Consider the following 22839-nt stretch of genomic DNA (forward strand, 5'->3'; position numbering starts at 1 on the left):
CGAGATACTGCTGTATATAGACTGATAGATATGACAAGATACTGCTGTATATAGACTGATAGATATGATGAGATACTGCTGTATATAGACTGATAGATATGACGAGATACTGCTGTATATAGACTATAGACATGATGAGATACTGCTGTATATAGACTATAGACATGATGAGATACTGCTGTATATAGACTGATAGATATGATGAGATACTGCTGTATATAGACTGATAGACATGATGAGATACTGCTGTATATAGACTGATAGATATGACGAGATACTGCTGTATATAGACTATAGATATGACGAGATACTGCTGTATATAGACTGATAGACATGATGAGATACTGCTGTATATAGACTGATAGATATGATGAGATACTGCTGTATATAGACTGATAGATATGACAAGATACTGCTGTATATAGACTGATAGATATGATGAGATACTGCTGTATATAGACTGATAGATATGACGAGATACTGCTGTATATAGACTATAGACATGATGAGATACTGCTGTATATAGACTATAGACATGATGAGATACTGCTGTATATAGACTGATAGATATGATGAGATACTGCTGTATATAGACTGATAGACATGATGAGATACTGCTGTATATAGACTGATAGATATGACGAGATACTGCTGTATATAGACTATAGATATGACGAGATACTGCTGTATATAGACTGATAGACATGATGAGATACTGCTGTATATAGACTGATAGACATGATGAGATACTGCTGTATATAGACTGACAGACACGATGAGATATTGCTGTATATAGACTGATAGATATGATGAGATACTGCTGTATATAGACTGATATGATGAGATACCGCTGTATATAGACTATAGACATGATGAGATATTGCTGTATATAGACTGATAGATATGACGAGATACTGCTGTATATAGACTGATAGATATGACGAGATACTGCTGTATATAGACTGATAGATATGACGAGATACTGCTGTATATAGACTGATAGATATGATGAGATACTGCTGTATATAGACTGATAGATATGACGAGATACTGCTGTATATAGACTATAGACATGATGAGATACTGCTGTATATAGACTATAGACATGATGAGATACTGCTGTATATAGACTGATAGATATGATGAGATACTGCTGTATATAGACTGATAGACATGATGAGATACTGCTGTATATAGACTGATAGATATGACGAGATACTGCTGTATATAGACTGATAGATATGATAGACTATAGACATGATTAGATACCGCTGTATATAGACTGGTAGATATGAGGAGATACCGCTGTATATAGACTGGTAGATATGAGGAGATACCGCTGTATATAGACTTTTGCTGCCGAGGTGGGTGTGACCACATTAAAATAACTGTGTTTGATATTGGGGTGAGATGAAAGCCGGATACCGGGAGGCAGGTTGGTTTCCTGACGCTTTAACAAGGGGAAATCATTTTACACTTTTCTTCCACTTGAATGATAAACATCTTGATGTCATCCTCATAAGTTTGTGTCAGTAAAAGCAGACAGGAGTGAGACAGGCTGCCCCACACCATTGGGCTTCAAGAATCTTCCAGAATTTGTCCTTTGACCTCCACTGCTGACAGCCAAGACTTCTATCAACGGCTATGGTGCCCTCAACGAGAGAGCTGAGGTCATGCTTGCTGCTCGGGATACCAGCCTGGTGGTCTACTTCAGTTCAGCCACCGGGAAGGACCACGAAAGTGAGAAGAAAATGTCTCTCCTGAACCCACACCATGTAAGTGATTCTGTAACCAAAGACATTGAACATCCATGTGTGACCATTATTGCTTTGTAAAGAGTAAAGACTACCTGGTCAACCAAGAGACCTCGTGGAAGTTATTTATATGCACACAACATCAAGGGCACCCAACATCTAACACTAACCACCAGCCCAGATTCTGTCACCAGAGACATCATCACCATCATCATCTACACCAGTACATACCACATCACTGCACCACAACAGGACATATTGGAGGCTTGTTGGGAAAGACACAACCATCACGAGGACCAGACCATTACAATATCTTAGAAGAGTGACCCTAGACAAAGGCTGCCATGTTGACATAAATCCTTCCACTCCACACTGCACTCCCCATGGGGTATAAGTATATAAACCATGAAGTTCCATTGTATGTAGCACATGAATACAAACAGATCACATCATCAGATGCCATCATGCTTATAGGAACATTGGAGATGGTTCTTCTTATGAAGCCAACCCACCACACAAGTCCAGACTGAGGAGTCCACCCATGCAGAACAAAACATTGATCTCCAAACATCATTGTGTTGCCAGCTGGTGCACAAAAGAGATGTCAATGGAAGGAATGAGGGAGGGTCATATAAAGGTGTTGTCCATGTCCTTTCTTGAAGTTTATTGGTGCTGCAAATGGGGCCAGTAAAATATATTCACTAGAGATGAGCGAACACTGTTCAGATCAGCCGATCCGAACAGCACGCTCCCATAGAAATGAATGGAAGCTCCTGTGACGCTGACTTTGCCGGCGGACGGCCGGCGTCACAGGAGCTTCCATTCATTTCTATGGGAGTGTGCTGTTTGGATCGGCTGATCTGAACAGTGTTCGCTTATCTCTAATATTCACTTCTCCCCGGTCCTATGTTTCCAGCGGCTCCTGTATAGTTTTTGCCCTTGTCTAAAATTATCTGGGTGGTCTCCTCCCAAATGGCACATGACTGACTGGTCTCAGCAGTCATCTTCCATTTGCAAAGTGATCTCTAAGACCTATGATTGGCTACAGAGGTCACATCACACAAATGGGACCTTTATGGGGCAGCCATCACTGGAAATGGAGGACCGGGGAGGCACCATTTGCAGCACCTGTGAACTTTTATAAAAAGGACTTGGGAAACCTCTTTAAGAGAAAGTCAAAAAGAGGAAAACAATACAAAATTGATCAAAGAACATGTGGTTTCTTCCTTTATACAGTAAAACATTCCATACCAGGTCCACAACTACATATATCTACACACTTAGAAGTTTCAGTGCTTATGGCTCCTGGTCGCAACGTAACACAGATACACCTGTTACACAATTGCAAAAACCATAAAGACCAATAGATCGCTCCTATAATTCATGTCATGTAAATATCTGGATTTACAAAGGTCCTCACGATTCAAGACACACTACCACCAATCTCATCCACATATTGCTTTGCATATTTTCTCTATGCCTGAGAAATAAAACATATCCAATAGGGTTGAGCGATCGGAAAAGATCGGATCCCGATCGGCGATCGAGCAAATATCACGATCGTGATCGGCTGGAAAATGATCGAAAATCGGATTTTGAAATCTCAAGATCGGCTCAATTCCACTGTATATATAATATACAATTAGAGTTGAGCGATCGGGATCGGGAAAGATCGGATCCCAATCGGCGATCGAGCAAATTTCATGATCGCGATTGGCTGGAAAATGATCGGAAATCGGATTTTGAAATCTCAAGATTGGCTCAATCCTACTGTATATATAATATACAATTGGGGTTGAGCGATCGGGATCGGGAAAGATTGGATCCTGATCGGCGATCGAGCAAATGTCACGATCACGATCGGCTGGAAAATAATCGAAAATCGGATTTTGAAATCTAAAGATCGGCTCAATCCTACTGTACATATAATATACAATTAGGGTTGAGTGATCAGGATTGGGAAAGATCGGATCCCGATCGGTGATGGAGCAAATTTCATGATCGTGATCGGCTGGAAAATGATCGAAAATCGGATTTTGAAATCTCAAGATCGGCTCAATCCTACTGTATATATAATATACAATTAGGGTTGAGCGATCGGGATCGGGAAAGATCGGATCCCGATCGGCGATCGAGCAAATTTCATGATCACGATTGGCTGGAAAATGATCGGAAATCGGATGTTAAAATCGATCCTGAAATCTCAAGATCAGCTCAACACTAATATCCAGAGATTCCTCATGCGATTCCAAAAATGTATCAACCCTAACATATTTTTTTGCAACAGTGTTCTGATGGTCCATTGCACTGGTAAATAAGAAGAGGACTGTGTGCAACAGAGACCATACAACATACAATGGGATCTGCTGTGTGCTGATATCCAGTGTCAAGAGAGTTTTGGGAGCATGATGTGGGGACAGGTAGAGGATCTGTCCTGGAAGGAATAGACAATAAGGTATATTCTCCTGAGGGCTGGTGAGGCAATGGAGTCAACTCCCAGAACCATTCCCTCTTCTCATGTGTGGAGCATTTGGACATCTAATCATGTCAAGCAACCTTCTATTTGGAACCCATTGTTGCTCCAGTTCTATTGTATTGTAGGATTTGGAGTGGACTATATTCACCACTATTTTGCTTGGGCATTTCCTTGCATTGCGCAGTGAATTATACAACATGCGTGCTTACTGCTGAGGGAAATTGAGGCCTGTGAAAAGTAATGTGGTAGTAGCCATCGAGACCCACCGAGTCACAAACTGATCTTCCTCATGGCAGGCACGTTGATGAGGTATACCGTGAGAGATAGTAGCTTCTCAGGGACCAATAGCAACCTGGCAGTCACTGGCAGACCGACTTGGGAGCTTCTGTGAAGATTGAGATACCTGACCTCAAATGGTGGACTGCTTGAATTACAAGTCTACAAATAAATCTATGATTGTCCTCTTGGGGAACTCCTCTTATACTTGGCATAGTTGGAAAGATCACAGAACACCATCTCAAGGTCATGACTGAATGATACCCCAACTAGAAGTGCCTACTAACCTCAAGCCCTCAACATCTATAGTTATGCATTTGGGACCAGCCAAGGATAACTTCCCTAAGTATGATGGGCAGAACATATGAGTGGTCACATGTAAAGGGACGGTACGCACGGCTACGTGTTTTTACCAAGTTCATGACTCATGCGGCCAATTTAGCATTCAGTACGCCAGATGGAGATACCAAAAAGCAATGTAAGATCAGTGAGAAACCTGGATTCCATATTCTGATGCTCAGAGGTACTTTGTGGTCACTTCGTCTGGTCTTCTGGAGAAGTTCTATACTCAAAGTCGTAATAAAACTACAACTGTTCAAGCATCAGCTAACTTTACTGTGACTCTTTAAAGATGTATCTGCGTCTTTGACCATCTATCTATTCACCAACATCACCACATATGCAAAAGCACAGACTTAATAGACATATGTGGCGGCCAGCTTACCAAAGACATCCAGTGTGGATTCCTCGGAAGGACTAAGTGACATCTGATGGTGCCGTCAAAAGTCTTTCATGTAATGTGCATGAAGAACACTTGAAATAAGGGTGTGTGTTGTTGTTGAAACTTGGAAGCTCATGGTGAATTGAAGACTATGGCCATAAAAGGAAGAACATGGATGCAACAAAGCAATTGTAACACATGGCGGGAAGGATCCATTGATTTTTGCATTTACATCAAATTCTGTTTCTGCCAATTGCATGAACCAAAAGAAATCAAGATTCATCGGACCTGAAAATTTCTTCTAGTCCCTAGTTATTCGGTTTTGAGTTGTGGTCCTAATTTCATGTACTTAGCTGATAGAAGAGGAGCTTAGCATGGTCTCCTACTGCAATACAATGTTTGAGGTGTTGACTTTTATCACCATTTTTGAGTTGGCTTCATCCACTTTAACCAATACTTCTTCCGTTTGGGAACCACAGAACTGAAGCTCTGTAGATGTACTTTGTTTTGGAAATCCCACGATGTTTCCCACGTCTGCCATGTCTTCATACTTTCACAATTGAACTTGTCTTTGAAAATTGTTGGCTACTTCAAAGAGATTAAGAGAGATCATGGTTCTCTGCAGGCACTTGAACTCTTTTAGATATGGTCAATCATTTATATGGGCCTTGCTTGCTTAGGAACTGCCATCTTGAAACTGCTTTTGAATGTTGAAAGTTCATAGAAAAATATTTGTCAGCCACCATGATTTTTGGTTGGTATCTATCAAACTTTGCTTACTCTACTAGACCGTAGGATAGTCAAGTGTGGTTCATTCTTCCAGAGGACCACAGAGTCCAATTGGGATTTTCTTCCAATACTCCAGACAAGACTGAGCAATGTGTATAGTGGTTCGGTGAGTGTCCTGTTCGACCATGCGAAGCAATGCATTAGAAACTGTCCGAAGAGTTGGTTTATGGGCCAACATTAAAGAACATTAGAGCTGAGGACAAAGGTTTCTACTAATCATACTTTTCACAGATTTGTTCTTCGAGTCAAAATTATACATAGATTATGTAAAATTAAGACAAAATACAATCCCACTCTCTGTTCAGATGTGTAAGATGAAGCTCCTGTGCCCAAATGCTAAATCTTTACCAGGCCCCTCAACTATAATGTAAAGTACTGGTCTCGTCTTATAGGGAAGAGACACCTTATAGTTGCCCTAAGGCTCCTAGCACTCTGAACCCCTTAAAATACCCCCTCTCATTTATCGAGGTCGGCTCAAGCTTTTCCTATCATTCCTAACTATTTTCTTTCACATAACCTTTGATCTCTCTGCAGGAATCTTGGATCTTCATTTCCTGAAGGAAACATGAGTGGCCGAATCTGCTTGGGGAAATATTCCATCTTACCTTTGCTTATTCTTATGTTTTTTTCTGTATATTTACTGTACAATGAGAGAAGCACTCAACTTATCAACAAGTGGATTCTCGAGTCTGTCAAACTGCCAGGAAGAAAAAAACCTGTAAATCATAAGACTTACCCGGCTTTCCGGCACCCCCTGGCTCCTCCGTACCCATATCCATACAAGTTCCTCATTAACCAACCAGACAAGTGTAAGAACCGGAAGCCTTTCCTTGTTCTAATGGTACTTGTAGAGAGTCATGACGTGGAGTCTAGACATACGATCCGGGAAACCTGGGGTAACGAAAGTATTTATGATGTCGATGTGGTCACCATATTTTTGGTGGGTCTACCACAGCTTGCTCCTAAACTAATTCAAACTTTGTTGGAGGAGGAAAGTGTGGTCTTTGGGGACATCATCCAACAAGACTTCATGGACACCTATTACAACTTGACACTGAAAACCTTGATGGGTATGGAATGGGTGACCAAATTCTGTTCTTCTGCCAGCTATGTCATGAAGGCCGACATAGACATCTTTAATAATGTAGACTACTTGGTCCATCGGCTACTTCATCCAGACTTACCAGTGCGCAAAAATTATTTCACAGGAGACATAAAGAACAATACTGGACCGATGAGGGATAAGGCTTATTATAAGTGGTACGTTCCTAAGGAGATCTATCCAAATGACACCTACCCACCCTACTGCACAGGTCCTGGATATGTCTTCTCAGCTGATCTGGCAAAACAAATCTATGACGTGGCTCAAGAAATTAGGGTCATCCCCATGGAAGATGCCTTTATGGGAATTTGCCTGTATGAGCTCCATATCAATCTCACTAGGTCCCCTGAAGGTTTGTTTAATATCCAAAAAATTGATTATGACCCTTGTGTTTTTAGGGAACTTGTCACAGCTCACCATTATTCCAAGAGGGAGCTGAGAACTGTTTGGAAAGACTTTTGGGCTAAGAAATCTCACTGTTGACTTAAGACAAATTCAGTAGATCATCAATGTACTGTAAAAGACTATTTTATAGAAACTGTGACAAGAGACAATGAGGCTTATATGAAGACCTCGGAGACTTTTTCTACAACATTCACAATCGGTTTCCAATGCCTTATTGATTAGTTACAGCAAATCAAATTTTTCAGTCCCTTGAATTTGCTCAAATCACGACCGACTATGATCAACAGATCAACAGAGTACAAGGCACCCACTATATGATTAAAGTTGGTTGGTTGTCTAAACTAAAAAAAACAAAACAACAACCTTGTGTTATGTATTTTTACGAAATTTTGTATATTAATTATTTATTTAATTTATATGACAATATTATAAAATTCAGTTTTATGACATCAAAGAATTGTTTGTTTTTGTAATCAAAAAATTGCTTTAAATTTTTTTGTAAGATTATATTTATTTATTAAACCAAATTTATTAAAAATTTTTACAATATAACATTGTGTGTTTTTTAAATTACAGTAATTACTTCAATTTTTCTTTAACGCTTTTTATCGTAAAAAGACATTAACCAGTTGATGACCTGCATAGAGGGCTGGAGTGCTGAGACGATCAACTGACAACTATTACAGTATATTGACTACATGGGCGCTGATCGGGGACGGTAAAGTTATAATCTCAGCCTTGGATCACAGTCATAGTTAAACATGTGAACATGGAATATAAGGGACAGAGCAACAGGAATTTTTGAAAAATCGTCAAAGTATGAAATAATAGGTGACCTTCTCACTTCGCTTCTTTGGCTCGGCACTAGTAGCTGCAGCATTTCCGATCGCGCATGCGCGCTTCACTTCTAGCATGAAATATTATTATTTTCGCTTCGCTTCGGCTCCTCGGCAAGGCACTAGCAGCAGCATCAGCATCATCATCTACGATCACGCGCTTTGGTTCTAGCATGATGCCACTGCTGCGCATTCGCGATACGACGGTCTCTGCCGTTGCTTCAGGCTTGCACTTAGTTCAGCATCTCTGATCGCGCGCTTCGCTTCTAGCAGGAACCTGACGATCTTCTCTGCTCTGCTGTTGCCTCAGGCGTTTGAAATTAGACTTAGTTCGGTTTTGTTCGTGAATGAATGTCCATGAAAATGTGAGGAGGGGACGAGGAGGAGCAAGCTGGAGTGTGGGAGAAGGACATGAAACAACGATTCCACGAGGAACTGTCCGAAATTCGAGGGAACGCTGCCAAAAACAATATTTGCTTAAGCCAAACTACTTACCAAAAGTTAATCAATGATGTCCAAAAAGCCAAAAGGACTACTAAGAAGGAACCCAGGGACTATTAGTTACTGAATCGCTACGATGTGATGATTGTAGGAATCAAAAGTAAACTCATTTATCCTGTTAAAGAAGGCGTCATACTATCTAGTATTACTGTTAGGGAATTGCTAGATGACAATTCCCCAGAAGCTGCTGGAGAACCCTGGAGGAAGGGGCACAAGGGACAGTGAGGCCTAAGCTGAAGCCCCCCACTGTCCCTTCCTATTGCCAGGCCCTATCCTACGTAATAGGCGGCAACTCAAAGACGATCCCTTCCTATATAGGTGATACACAAAACGCAGACAAGATGAACAACAACAAAGGGAGGTCAGCTAGCCAGGGTTCGGTAACAGTCGAGCAAGGCAGTGCCAAATCGAAGTCCAAAAGAATAGTCAGTAGGGAAACCAGAGGTCAAGGATAAGAGTACAAGTTATAACAGCAAGAGAAGCCAGCAAGCACGAGGCAATAACAGGCACCAGTGTGAATGTGAGCCAAGACTAATTAGGGGAGATGAACCCGCCCTGGACCAGACAGGAAGGCAGGCTGTCAATCACAGGCAAGACAAAATCAAACCACTGAATGGACAGAGGCAACAAGGGCAGAAGACGGGTGTGGTGCAAATTCAATTACAGAACTAGAGCCGTGTTCACACAGTGCAACTAAAAACTCTAAGCAAATTATCAAACTGCACCCGCCTCCTGCACCACAGCATGCAAGCAGAGGGTGGCGCAGAGACCCGAACAGGCAGAGATGTTACAATTACGTCACGGACTCCAAGTTATTTCTTTTACGTCTTCACGGAGCTCGTCTGGCTTTTTCATACTTTGCCTAAATAGCATTTGGCATTCTATAGAATGTATAGGCAAAGTACGTAACGGTTCTCCCATTTCATACATTGCCTAAAAACGCCAGGCATTCTATACATTTCCTACGCATTGTATTGAATGCCTGCTTTTCATAATGGCACTGTTTATTATTCTGTAGAATGTATTGGGAAGCTGGAAAAAAATTCAGAACTGGGTGGAATTGGATAAAAAGAACAACAGTGTGACTTTCTTATAGGCTTCATTTTTACAGCGTTCACTGTGCATCCAAAGTGAGCTATCACCTGTATTCTATGTTTCAGTTAGATTCCAGGGATACCAAAGTTATATCATTTTATTTGCATTTTAACCCCTTAAGAAAAATCCAAAATTTTGCAAAAAAAGTTTTTTCTTAAAATCTCTGTATTCTGACACCCGTACCTTTCTTATATTTCTGTGTACGTAGATGCATAGGCCATCTATTTTGCTGGGCCACGTGTAGATATAGATACACTGTAGATATATCTATAGGTATATGTAAATCTACATAGGTATATGTAGGTATATGTAGATTTAGATATACCGTTTTGGGAAACGTCTAACAGCTTTTGGACTGACAAATACTTATGGGTCACATACCCGACTGTTTGGGACCTGGGAAGGAAATATTGGTTGTGACTATAGAAGGGGAAAACAGATGTCAATAAGCTGGGTTCATCCCAAATATTCCAAATAGTTTTTTTTTTTTTTTTTTTTTAGAAACCGAATAAATGGAAATTCGTCTTGGGCAAGCTAAAATGACCACTTTATTTTCCTCTGGGGTCTCTTCACACTCCAAAGTATAAAAAGTGGAGACCCAGAAGAGGTGAAAAAAATAAAAAAATACTCATTCACTATTTGTTACCTCTTTTAGGCCTACATGTGGCGTCATGTGCTTTTCATTGGCCTGGGCTCAGCACTAAGGCCTGTGATTGGGCACATCGAACGTCTCTATGCTCGGCTTGCCCATGTGATCACTAGTAGCCCAATCACAGATCTCAGTCGTGACCCCTGGGTCAATGATATCACAGAAGAGTGCTGGATGTCACAAGGAAAGTGCTAGACACTGTAAGGAGGCCCAAGAGAAGTAAGGGAAGGAAAGTATGAATGTTTTTTGTTTTTTTGTCTTCACTCTGTCTATCATAAACTGTGAAGTCTGAAGAGACCCCCAGAGCATAATAATGTCATTTTTCACTTTGACATAACCTCATCTGTGTTTGCCTTAGAGAGCTAGAAATTGTATAGATAGGTTCCTCAGAGCAGGTTTCTTCAAGTCGTAACAGTGTTCTACACTATGTTTTATACATAAGTTCCTAGGCAGGGGCCACACGGTGGCTCAGTGGTTAGCACTGCAGCCTTGCAGTACTGGAGTCCTGGTGTTCATATCCTGTCAAGGGCAAAAAACCATCTGCAAGGAGTTTGTATGTTCTCCCCGTGTTTGCATGGATTTGCAACCCATATTCCAAAGACATACTGATAGGGAAAAAATGTACATTGTGAACTCTATGTGGGGCTCACCATCTACATTAAAAAAAAAAAAAGATAAGTTCCTAGGAGTCCTGACAGTGTTCTACACTATGTTTTATAGATAGGTTCCTAGGAGCCCTGACAGTGTTCTACACTATGTTTTATAGATAGGTTCCTAGGAGCCCTGACAGTGTTCTACACCATGTATTATAGATAGGTTCCTAGGAGCCCTGACAGTGTTCTACACTATGTTTTATAGATAGGTTCCTAGGAGCCCTGACAGTGTTCTACACTATGTTTTATAGATGGGTCCCTAGGAGCTCTGACAGTGTTCTACACTATGTATTATAGATAGGTTCCTAGGAGCCCTGACAGTATTATACACTATGTTTTATAGATAGGTTTCTATGAGCCCTGACAGTGTTCTACACTATGTATTATAGATAGGTTCCTAGGAGCCCTGCCAGTGTTATACACTATGTTTTATAGATAGGTTCCTAGGAGCCCTGCCAGTGTTATACACTATGTTTTATAGATAGGTTCCTAGGAGCCCTGACAGTGTTCTACACTATGTTTTATAGATAGGTTCCTAGGAGCCCTGACAGTGTTCTACACTATGTTTTATAGATAGGTTCCTAGGAGCCCTGACAGTATTCTACACTATGTTTTATAGATAGGTTCCTAGGAGCCCTGACAGTATTCTACACTATGTTTTATAGATAGGTTCCTAGGAGCCCTGACAGTATTCTACACTGTTTTATAGATAGGTTCCTAGGAGCGCTGACAGTGTTCTACACTATGTTTTATAGATAGGTTCCTAGGAGCCCTGACAGTGTTCTACACTATGTATTATAGATAGGTTCCTAGGGGCCCTGACAGTGTTCTACACTATGTTTTATAGATAGGTTCCTAGGAGCCCTGACAGTGTTCTACACTATGTATTATAGATAGGTTCCTAGGAGCCCTGACAGTATTCTACACTATGTTTTATAGATAGGTTCCTAGGAGCCCTGACAGTATTATACACTATGTTTTATAGATAGGTTTCTATGAGCCCTGACAGTGTTCTACACTATGTATTATAGATAGGTTCCTAGGAGCCCTGACAGTGTTCTTCACTATGTTTTATAGATAGGTTCCTAGGAGCCCTGCCAGTGTTATACACTATGTTTTATAGATAGGTTCCTAGGAGCCCTGTCAGTGTTATACACTATGTTTTATAGATAGGTTCCTAGGAGCCCTGCCAGTGTTATACACTATGTTTTATAGATAGGTTCCTAGGAGCCCTGCCAGTGTTATACACTATGTTTTATAGATAGGTTCCTAGGAGCCCTGACAGTGTTCTACACTATGTTTTATAGATCGGTTCCTAGGAGCCCTGACAGTGTTCTACACTATGTTTTATAGATAGGTTCCTAGGAGCGCTGACAGTGTTCTACACTATGTTTTATAGATAGGTTCCTAGGAGCCCTGACAGTGTTTTACACTATGTTTTATAGATCGGTTCCTAGGAGCCCTGACAGTGTTCTACACTCTCTATATTATAAAAATGAATTCTTGTCTGTCTGTGTCTGTCTGTCTGTTCTCTAATGCGAACCAAATGACTGGACCGATCTTCACCAAATTTGGTACAGAGATACTTCAGATATCCGGGAAGGTTTAAGACGAGACTCCATCTCACTCGGACGTACCGTTGCTGAGATACAGCATTCCAAACACAGTGCCCCCTCCCTTAGCCTATACAAACCTGCAAGACTTTCACTCATATTCCAACTGCAATACACACGGTCACTCCACATGCACAATACAACACTGATATCCAAACTGAGATACACGCATCAGAGGATTAGATACACAGATCAGCACACAGTATCACACGCCACAGGATTAGATACACGGGTTTGCACACAGTCCCACACACCAGAGGATTAAATACGTACTTCTGCACACAGTTCCACACACTGAAGGATTTGATACGTGCGTCTGCACACGGTTCCACATGCCGAAGGATTAGATACAGGCATCTACACACAGTTCCACACTCCAGAGGATTAGATACGCGCGTCTGCACACATTTGTACACGCCATAGGATTAGATACACGCATCTGCACAGAGTACCACATGCCTTAGGATTAGATACATGCATCTACACACAGTTCCACACTCCAGAGGATTAGATACGCGTGTCTGCACACAGTTGTACACGCCATAGGATTAGATACACATGTCTGCACACAGTACCACATGCAGTAGGATTAGATACGCGCATCTACACATAGTTCCACACGCTAAAGGATTAGATACGCGCCTCTTCACACAATATCACACAGGGGAGGATTAGATACGTGTGTGTGCACACAGTACCACACTTTGGAGGATTAGATACATGCCTCTGCACACAGTACCACAAGCCAGAGAATTAGATACGCGTCTCAGCACACAGTATCACACGGGGAGGATTAGATACGCGCGTCTGCACACAGTACCACACGGGGGAGGATTAGATACGCACGTCTACACACATTACCACATGACATAGGATTAGATACGCGCGTCTGCACACAGTACCACATGCCGGGGGATTGGATACACGCGTCTACACACAGTTCCACACGCCGTAGGATTAGATACGCGTCTCTTCACACAATACCACACAGGGGAGGATTAGATACATGTGTCTTCACACAGTTGTACACGCCATAGGATTAGATATTCGCGTCAACACACAGTACCACATGCTGTAGGATTAGATACGCGCGTCTACACACAGTACCACATGCCGTAGAATTAGATACACGGGTCTGCACACAGTCCCACACACCAGAGGATTAAATACGCACTTCTGCACACAGTTCCACACACTGAAGGATTTGATACGTGCGTCTGCACACGGTTCCATATGCCGAAGGATTAGATACAGGCGTCTACACACAGTTCCACACTCCAGAGGATTAGATACGCGCGTCTGCACACATTTGTACACGCCATAGGATTAGATACACGCGTCTGCACATGCCTTAGGATTAGATACACGCGTCTACACACAGTTCCACACTCCAGAGGATTAGATACGCGCGTCTGCACACAGTTGTACACGCCATAAAATTAGATACACGTGTCTGCACACAGTACCACATGCAGTAGGATTAGATATGCGCGTCTACACATAGTTCCACACGCCGAAGGATTAGATACGCGCCTCTTCACACAATTCCACACAGGGGAGGATTAGATACGTGTGTGTGCACACAGTACTACACTTTGGAGGATTAGATACATGCCTCTGCACACAGTACCACAAGCCAGAGAATTAGATACGCGTCTCCACACACAGTATCACACGGGGGAGGATTAGATACGCGCGTCTGCACACAGTACCACATGGGGAGGATTAGATACGCGCGTCTACACACAGTACCACATGCCATAGGATTAGATACGCAAGTCTGCACACAGTACCACATGCCGTAGGATTAGATACGTGCGTCTACACACAGTACCACATGCCGGGGGATTGAATACGCGCCTTTTCACACAATACCACACAGGGGAGGATTAGATACACGTGTCTTCACACAGTTGTACACGCCATAGGATTAGATACACGCGTCTGCACACAGTACCACATGCCGTAGGATTAGATACGTGCGTCTACACACAGTACCACATGCCGTAGGATTAGATACGCAAGTCTGCACACAGTACCACATGCCGTAGGATTAGATACGTGCGTCTACACACAGTTCCACACACCGTAGGATTAGATACGTGCCTCTTCACACAATACCACACAGGGGAGGATTAAATACGTGCGTCTGCACACAGTATCACAAGCCAGAGTATTAGATAAGCGCGTCTGCACACAGTACCAAATTCCGTAGGATTAGATACGCGCGTCTGTACACAGTACCACATGCCGTAGGATTCGATACCCACGTCTACACACAGTTCCACATGCCGTAGGATTAGATAGGCGCCTCTTCACACAATACCACACAGGGGAGGATTAGATATGTGCATCTGCACACAGTACCACACGACCGAGGGTTAGATGTGCATGTCTGCACACAGTTACACATGCTGAAGGATTAGATACGTGTGTCTGCTCTAAGTACCACACGGGGGAGGATTAGATACGCACATCTGCGCACAGTTCAACACGCTGGAGGATTAGATACGCATGTCTTCACATAGTACCACCGCCAGAGGATTAGATACGCATTTCTACACACAATATCACACTGGGAAGGATTAGATATGCGCATCTGCACACAGTACCACACGCCAGAGGATTGGATATGCACATCTGCACACAGTTCCATGCCGGAGGATTAGAAACGCACGTCTGCACACTGTACCACATGCCGTAGTATTAGATACGTGCGTCTGCACACAGTTTCACATGCCGGAGCATTAGATACGCGCATCTGCACACAGTACCATACGCCAGGCGATTGGATACATGCGTCTGCACACAGTACCACATGCCGTAGGATTAGATACGTGAGTCTGCTTACAGATCCACACGCCAGAGGAATAAATACACGCATCTTCACACAGTTGTACATGCCATAGGATTAGATACACACGTCTGCATACAGTACCACATGCTGTAGGATTAGATACGTGCCTCTTCACACAATACCACACAGGGGAGGATTAGATATGTGTGTGTGCACACAGTACCACACTTTGGAGGATTAGATACAGGCCTCTGCACACAGTACCACATTCCAGAGAATTAGATATGCGTCTCAGCACACAGTTCCACATGGGGGAGGATTAGATACGTGCATCTGCACACAGTACCACACGCCAGAGTATTAGATACGCGCATCTGCACACAGTACCACACGCCAGAGTCATTAGATACGCGCATCTGCACACAATTTCACTTACTGGAGGATTAGAGACGCGCCTCTTCACACAATACCACACGGGGAGGATTAGATATGTGCATCTGCACAAAGTACCACACCAACAAGGATTGGATACTTGCATCTAAACACAGTACTACACGGGGAAGGATTAGATACAGCTTTACTCCAGGTATCCATAACAACTGATCACAGGTTTTTCACTGACATTCAAAATGAGATACACATAATCACATGACGCTTATGGACATACACAGAAACAGCATACAAAATACATCAGTGCAAAATTGGACAATTCTTATGGGGCCCTGACAGTATTCTTAAGAGCCCTGACAGTATTCTACACTATGTTTTATAGATAGTCTCCTAGGAGCCCTGACAGTATTCTACACTATGTTTTATAGATAGGTTCCTAGGAGCACTGACAGTGTTATACACTATGTATTATAGATAGGTTCCTAGGAGCACTGACAGTGTTATACACAATGTTTTATAGATTTGTTCCTAGGAGTCCTGACAGTGTTATATACTATGTTTTATAGATAGGTTCCTAGGAGCCCTGACAGTGTTATACACTATGTTTTATAGATAGGTTCCTAAGAGCCCTGACAGTATTCTACACTATGTTTTATAGATAGGTTCCTAGGAGCCCTGTCAGTGTTATACACTATGTTTTATAGATAGGTTCCTAGGAGTCCTGACAGTGTTCTACACTATGTTTTATAGATAGGTTCCTAAGAGCCCTGACAGTGTTATACACTATGTTTTATACATAGGTTCCTAGTAGCCCTGACAGTGTTCTACACTATGTTTTATAGATAGGTTCCTAGGAGCCCTGACAGTATTCTACACTATGTTTTATAGATAGACTCCTAGGAGCCCTGACAGTGTTCTACACTATGTTTTATAGATAAGTTCCTAAGAGCCCTGACAGTATTCTACACTATGTTTTATAGATAGTCTCCTAGGAGCCCTGACAGTATTCTACACTATGTTTTATAGATAGGTTCCTAGGAGCACTGACAGTGTTATATACTATGTTTTATAGATAGGTTCCTAGGAGTCCTGACAGTGTTATATACTATGTTTTATAGATAAGTTCCTAGTAGCTCTGCCAGTGTTCTACACTATGTTTTATAGATAGGTTCCTAGGAGCCCTGACAGTGTTCTACACTATGTTTTATAGATAGGTTCCTAGGAGCCCTGACAGTGTTCTACACTATGTTATATAGATAGGTTCCTAAGAGCCCTGACAGTGTTATACACTATGTTTTATACATAGGTTCCTAGTAGCCCTGACAGTGTTCTACACTATGTTTTATAGATAGGTTCCTAGGAGCCCTGACAGTATTCTACACTATGTTTTATAGATAGTCTCCTAGGAGCCCTGCCAGTGTTCTACACTATGTTTTATAGATAGGTTCCTAGGAGCCCTGCTAGTGTTCTACACTATGTTTTATAGATAGGTTCCTAGGAGTCCTGACAGTGTTATATACTATGTTTTATAGATAGGTTCCTAGGAGCACTGACAGTGTTCTACACTATGTGTTATAGATAGGTTCCTAGGAGTCCTGACAGTGTTATATACTATGTTTTATAGATAGGTTCCTAGTAGTCTTGACAGTGTTCTACACTATGTTTTATAGATAGGTTCCTAGGAGCCCTGACAGTGTTCTACACTATGTTTTATAGATAGGTTCCTAGGAGTCCTGACAGTGTTCTACACTATGTTTTATAGATAGGTTCCTAGGAGTCCTGACAGTATTCTACATTATGTTTTATAGATAGGTTCCTAGGAGTCCTGACAGTGTTCTACACTATGTTTTATAGAACCAGAACATGAAACAAATCTTGAGAGGTTCGCCCATCTTTAGTTGTGACCTGCATGTCAATATAATTCATGGACAGCAAATTATTTCAATGAAAAATATATGTAATGCTTTCACCTATATGGCGTGCTATGCAAAAACTTAACACTTCTGTATTCCTTCACAGATTATTGATTTTGGAGGTCCCAGCCGCAGGATCTTCTTATCATTGAGTACTCTGCTAACTTCTCTAACGAAAAGGGATGGCCTAAAGAAGAGAACATTTTAATGACTCTAGAAATTGACAATAGAAACATAATTGATCTCATTTATCAAGTGTTTGACATAAAGGTGCCCAAAGAAACCAACCATTGTCTAGTTTTTAGCTTATTGTGTTCAGTAAATTTACTCATCATCAGTGTCAGATTTACTGATCTGTGACCATAGAGGCCCACCACCACTCAACAGTGGGTATTCCTATGTTACTAGTTGTATAGGATATGTACTGTTAGAAAGAAAGAAAGATATCGAGGCAAGTCCAAGAGTGAGGTTGCAGAATACTCTAGATATTGTGATAGCAGCAGATGACCCGGGTCCCTCTGCCACTAGAGTAGACCACTGCTATACCTGACATGTCATAGTTTGGAGCCCTATTACAGATTTTGCATTAGGGCTCAGGAACTTCAAGGTACGCCTCTGGCTACTACTCATTGTTATTAGAGATGAGCGAGTAGTGAAATATTCAATATTCGTTTTGAGTAGCCCCTCAATATTCGACTATTCAACCGAATGTCGAACCCCATTATAGTCTATGGGGAAAAAATGTTTGTTTCAGGGGAAACCACAATTCGACTAAGGAGGGTCACCAAGTCCACAATGACACCCCAGGAAATTATGCCAACACCTCTATGTCTGGGGGCATCTAACACGCCCAAGTCCCAGGATTACCCCACTATCACAGCCTATCAACTACACACTCCAAACTCAATATGGAAAGTGGAAAAATACTTGGAAACCTTCTTTCCTCTACATTAGTATGGACAGAAACACAAATTTTAAACTAAAGAAACATTAGCATGAACCCCTTTAAATCAGGTTGCCCATGACAACCACAGATGGCATAGGCAATGGGAAATCCAACAGTACCCACCCTTAACTGTCATTGTGGATGTGTGTGATGTGGTGAGACCTCCAAAAATTACTTTTCTGGCCCTTCACGTGAGCCATTCCAAATTAAGTTAGAGGCCCTTAAGCTGAGGCATACAAAATTTTACTTTCTCAGGCCCTTGGGGTGAGCCCTCCCAAACTTATCTTCAGGCCCTTGGGGTGAGTTGAGCCTTGTACAAGCACAGTGTTAGGCCCTTGAAGTCAGTTGAACCTTGCACCAGCAGAGAATTAGGCCTTTGAGGTGAGTTGAGCCTTGTAGCAGCAGAGTTTTAGGCCCTTGAAGTGAGTTGAGCCTTGTACCAGCAGAGTATTAAGCCCTTGATGTGAGTTGAGCCTTGTAGCAGCAGAGTATTAGGCCCTTGAAGTGAGTTGAGCCTTGTAGTAGCAGAGTTTTAGGCCCTTGAGATGAGTTGAGCCTTGTAGTAGCAGAGTTTTAGGCCCTTGAAGTGAGTTGAGCCTTGTAGCAGCAGAGTATTAAGCCCTTGATGTGAGTTGAGCCTTGTAGTAGCAGAGTATTAAGCCCTTGATGTGAGTTGAGCCTTGTAGCAGCAGAGTATTAAGCCCTTGATGTGAGTTGAGCCTTGTAGCAGCAGAGTTTTAGGCCCTTGAAGTGAGTTGAGCCTTGTAGCAGCAGAGTATTAAGCCCTTGATGTGAGTTGAGCCTTGTAGTAGCAGAGTTTTAGGCCCTTGAAGTGAGTTGAGCCTTGTAGCAGCAGAGTATTAAGCCCTTGATGTGAGTTGAGCCTTGTAGTAGCAGAGTTTTAGGCCCTTGAGGTGAGTTGAGCCTTGTAGCAGCAGAGTTTTAGATTTTGGCCCTTAGAGTGAGTAGAGCCTTGCACCAGCAGTGTTTTTGACCCTTTGGGTGAATTGAGCCTTGTAGAAACAGAGTTTTAGATTTTGGTCCTTTGGGTGAAATGAGCCTTGTACCAGCAGCGTTTTAGTTTTTGGCCCTTGGGGTGAGTTGAGCCTTGTACCAGCAATGTTTTTGGCCCTTGGGGTGAGTTGAGCCTTGCACCAGCAGTGTTTTAGTTTTTGGCCCTTGGGGTGAGTTGAGCCTTGTGCCAGCAATGTTTTTGGCCCTTGGGGTGAGTTGAGCCTTGTACCAGCAATGTTTTAGTTTTTGGCCCTTGGGGTGAGTTGAGCCTTGTGCCAGCAATGTTTTTAGCCCTTGGGGTGAGTTGAGCCTTGCACCAGCAGTGTTTCAGTTTTTGGCCCTTAGGGTGAGTTGAGCCTTGTACCAGCAGTGTTTTAGTTTTTGGCCCTTGGGGTGAGTTGAGCCTTGTGCCAGCAATGTTTTTAGCCCTTGGGGTGAGTTGAGCCTTACACCAGCAGTGTTTTAGTTTTTGGCCCTTGGGGTGAGTTGAGCCTTTAACCAGCAGAGTTTTAGTTTTTGGCCCTTGGGGTGAGCCCTAAAACATTAATTTTCAGTCCCTTGGGATGAGTCCTAAAATATTATTTGCCCTAAAATATTAATGGGGTTATTTTACTTATTTTTTAACAGTGATGGTGGTGGTGGTGGTGGAGGACGAGGAGGAGGACGAGGAACTTGTGTGCTGGCACAGACACATGGAACTGTGTCTCGTCAGTACTGTTATTATTATTATTTATTTATATAGCACCATTAATTCCATGGTGCTTTACATTTACTGTTGACGGGACATGCTGGTTGCGGGTCCACAATATCTGCTATCCACTGTAACATTGGTTCCTGGTGCTCGGGCCTCGTCAGCGGGGTACCTTGCCCCCTGCTTGACGTTGTGGCACTGCTGGCTGCTCCTCTCCAGTAGCTAATTGGATCCGCAGTCGAGCTACTGCAGCCTGGATCCCCAGCTGGATTTCCACGTCCCTGTCCCTTTGTGCTAATGACGAAGGGCACTGCTGGCTGCCCCTCTCCAGTAGCCATTGGATCCACAGTAGCTCGACTGTAGCCTGGATTCCCATCTGGATTTCCACGTCCCCGTCCCTTTATGCTACCCTGACGCATTGTCAGATGTGTACAGGTGACAGTACGATGCAAGTGCCAGGTAAGGTGGGAGGGGATACAAATTTTTACTGCGTTTACCGCGTGGTATTTGATTGGAATCGAATATGTCGAATACTGTAATATTCAATCGAATATCTACTCGATAGGACGCTATTCGCTCATCTCTAATTACTATGCCTATGTTAAGACTTGATATAATGTAGATTGGTGGATCTTACTGTAGACATGTCAGGATGAAAAGTTTTTTCTTGATTTTTTCTCTTCTAACCACTCTCTCTCTCATAGCCTTTACAGGAATCTTGGCAAGGACCTGGTCTTTCGAGGACAACATGGGCTGCAGAATTTGCTCAGCAAAATTGTTTGCTTTACTTCTGACGACCTTCATGTTTTTTTCTGGGTACATATTCTACCAACATGAACAATTAGAACGTATCAACAATTGGATTCAAGATTCTTTAAAAATACAGGAGAGAGAAAAGCCTGTAAATAATAAGACTTACCCGGCTTTCCGGCACCCCCTGGCTCCTCCGTACCCATATCCATACAAGTTCCTCATTAACCAACCAGACAAATGCAAGAACCGGAAGCCTTTCCTTGTTATAATGGTGCTCGGAGAGTGTCATGATATAGAGTCTAGAAATACGATTCGGGACACATGGGGTAACGAAAGTATTTATGATGTGGATGTGGTCAGGATATTTCTGGTGGGTCTACCTCGGGTTGCCCCTGACCGAACCCAGTTGTTGTTGAAGGAAGAAAGTGAGGCTTTCGGGGACATCATCCAACAAGACTTCATGGACACCTATTACAACTTGACTTTGAAAACCTTGATGGGTATGGAATGGGTGGTCAAATTCTGTTCTTCAGCCAGCTACGTCATAAAAATAGACAATGACATGTTTCTTAATGTAGACTACTTGGTCCATCAGTTTCTTCAACCAGACTTACCGGTACGTGAAAATTACTTCACAGGAGTGATAGTTGCCAACACTGGACCACTGAGGAGCAAGGCTTATAAGTGGTACGTGCCTGAGGAAATCTATCCAAACAAGACCTACCCACCCTACTGTGCCGGTCCTGGATATGTCCTTTCGGTCGACATGGCAAAAAAAATCTATGATGTGGCTCAAGAAATTAGGGTCATCCCCATGGAAGATGCTTTTATGGGCATTTGCCTGTATGAGCTTCATCTCGCACCTACTAAACCCCTCGGAGGTATATTTAACGGCTTCAGGATTAACTATGACGTTTGCAGATTTAAGAAGCTTGCCACCGTGCACCATTATTCTGGACAAGAGTTACGAAATGTTTGGGCAGATTTTTGGGCTAAGAAATCCCAGAAGTGCTAAGAACCTAAAATGGACAGAAGAAGTAAAACAAATTTCGAATTTACATGAAGAAGGATTGAAAAGCCAAGATGAAGAAGAAACTTTTTTAAGGAACATGATGCAACAATCGCCCATAAGGGGCAGTCTGCTTTTGAGAACTTTTATTCCTTTTACCTTTTAGGGTAAGTTCACCCAGAGTTTTTTGGTCAGGATTTTGAGGCCGTATCCGCCTCAAAATCCTGACCAAAAAGACGGCTCCCATTGAAATCAATGGGAGCCGGTCAGTTCTTTTTGACCTTGCGACATCCGTCTGAAGACACTCCCTCCCGACTAGGCCCATTCATTTGGGCCTAATCCGGAGCGGAGTGCGTGACTGGATGCCAGTGCACATCACCGGCATCCAGTTGCGGCTACCCGTATTTTGGACCGGAACCTGAGGCGGCCTTCAGTCCAAAAAAACCCGTGTGAATT

General features: G+C 42.5%; 2 protein-coding genes across 2 annotated transcripts; both read left to right on the forward strand.

The window, feature by feature from the left end:
• Window positions 1-6581: 6581 nt before the first annotated feature.
• On the forward strand, window positions 6582-7601 carry LOC142204752 (beta-1,3-galactosyltransferase 1-like). The gene has a single exon (XM_075276071.1). It carries the CDS (start codon window positions 6582-6584, stop codon window positions 7599-7601), a length of 1020 nt encoding a protein of 339 aa, XP_075132172.1.
• Window positions 7602-21369: 13768 nt separating this feature from the next.
• LOC142204753 (beta-1,3-galactosyltransferase 2-like) lies at window positions 21370-22389 on the forward strand. Its single transcript, XM_075276072.1, has one exon. The coding sequence runs from the start codon at window positions 21370-21372 to the stop codon at window positions 22387-22389; it is 1020 nt and encodes a 339-aa protein (XP_075132173.1).
• The last annotated feature ends 450 nt before the right edge of the window (window positions 22390-22839 follow it).

Source organism: Leptodactylus fuscus, chromosome 5 (assembly GCF_031893055.1).
Source record: "Leptodactylus fuscus isolate aLepFus1 chromosome 5, aLepFus1.hap2, whole genome shotgun sequence".
Classification (NCBI taxonomy): Eukaryota; Metazoa; Chordata; class Amphibia; order Anura; family Leptodactylidae; genus Leptodactylus; species Leptodactylus fuscus.

Coding starts and splice junctions, on each gene's coding strand:
- LOC142204752 (XM_075276071.1), top strand. CDS start 6,582: ATGAGTGGCCGAATCTGCTTGGGGAAATATTCCATCTTACCTTTGCTT.
- LOC142204753 (XM_075276072.1), top strand. CDS start 21,370: ATGGGCTGCAGAATTTGCTCAGCAAAATTGTTTGCTTTACTTCTGACG.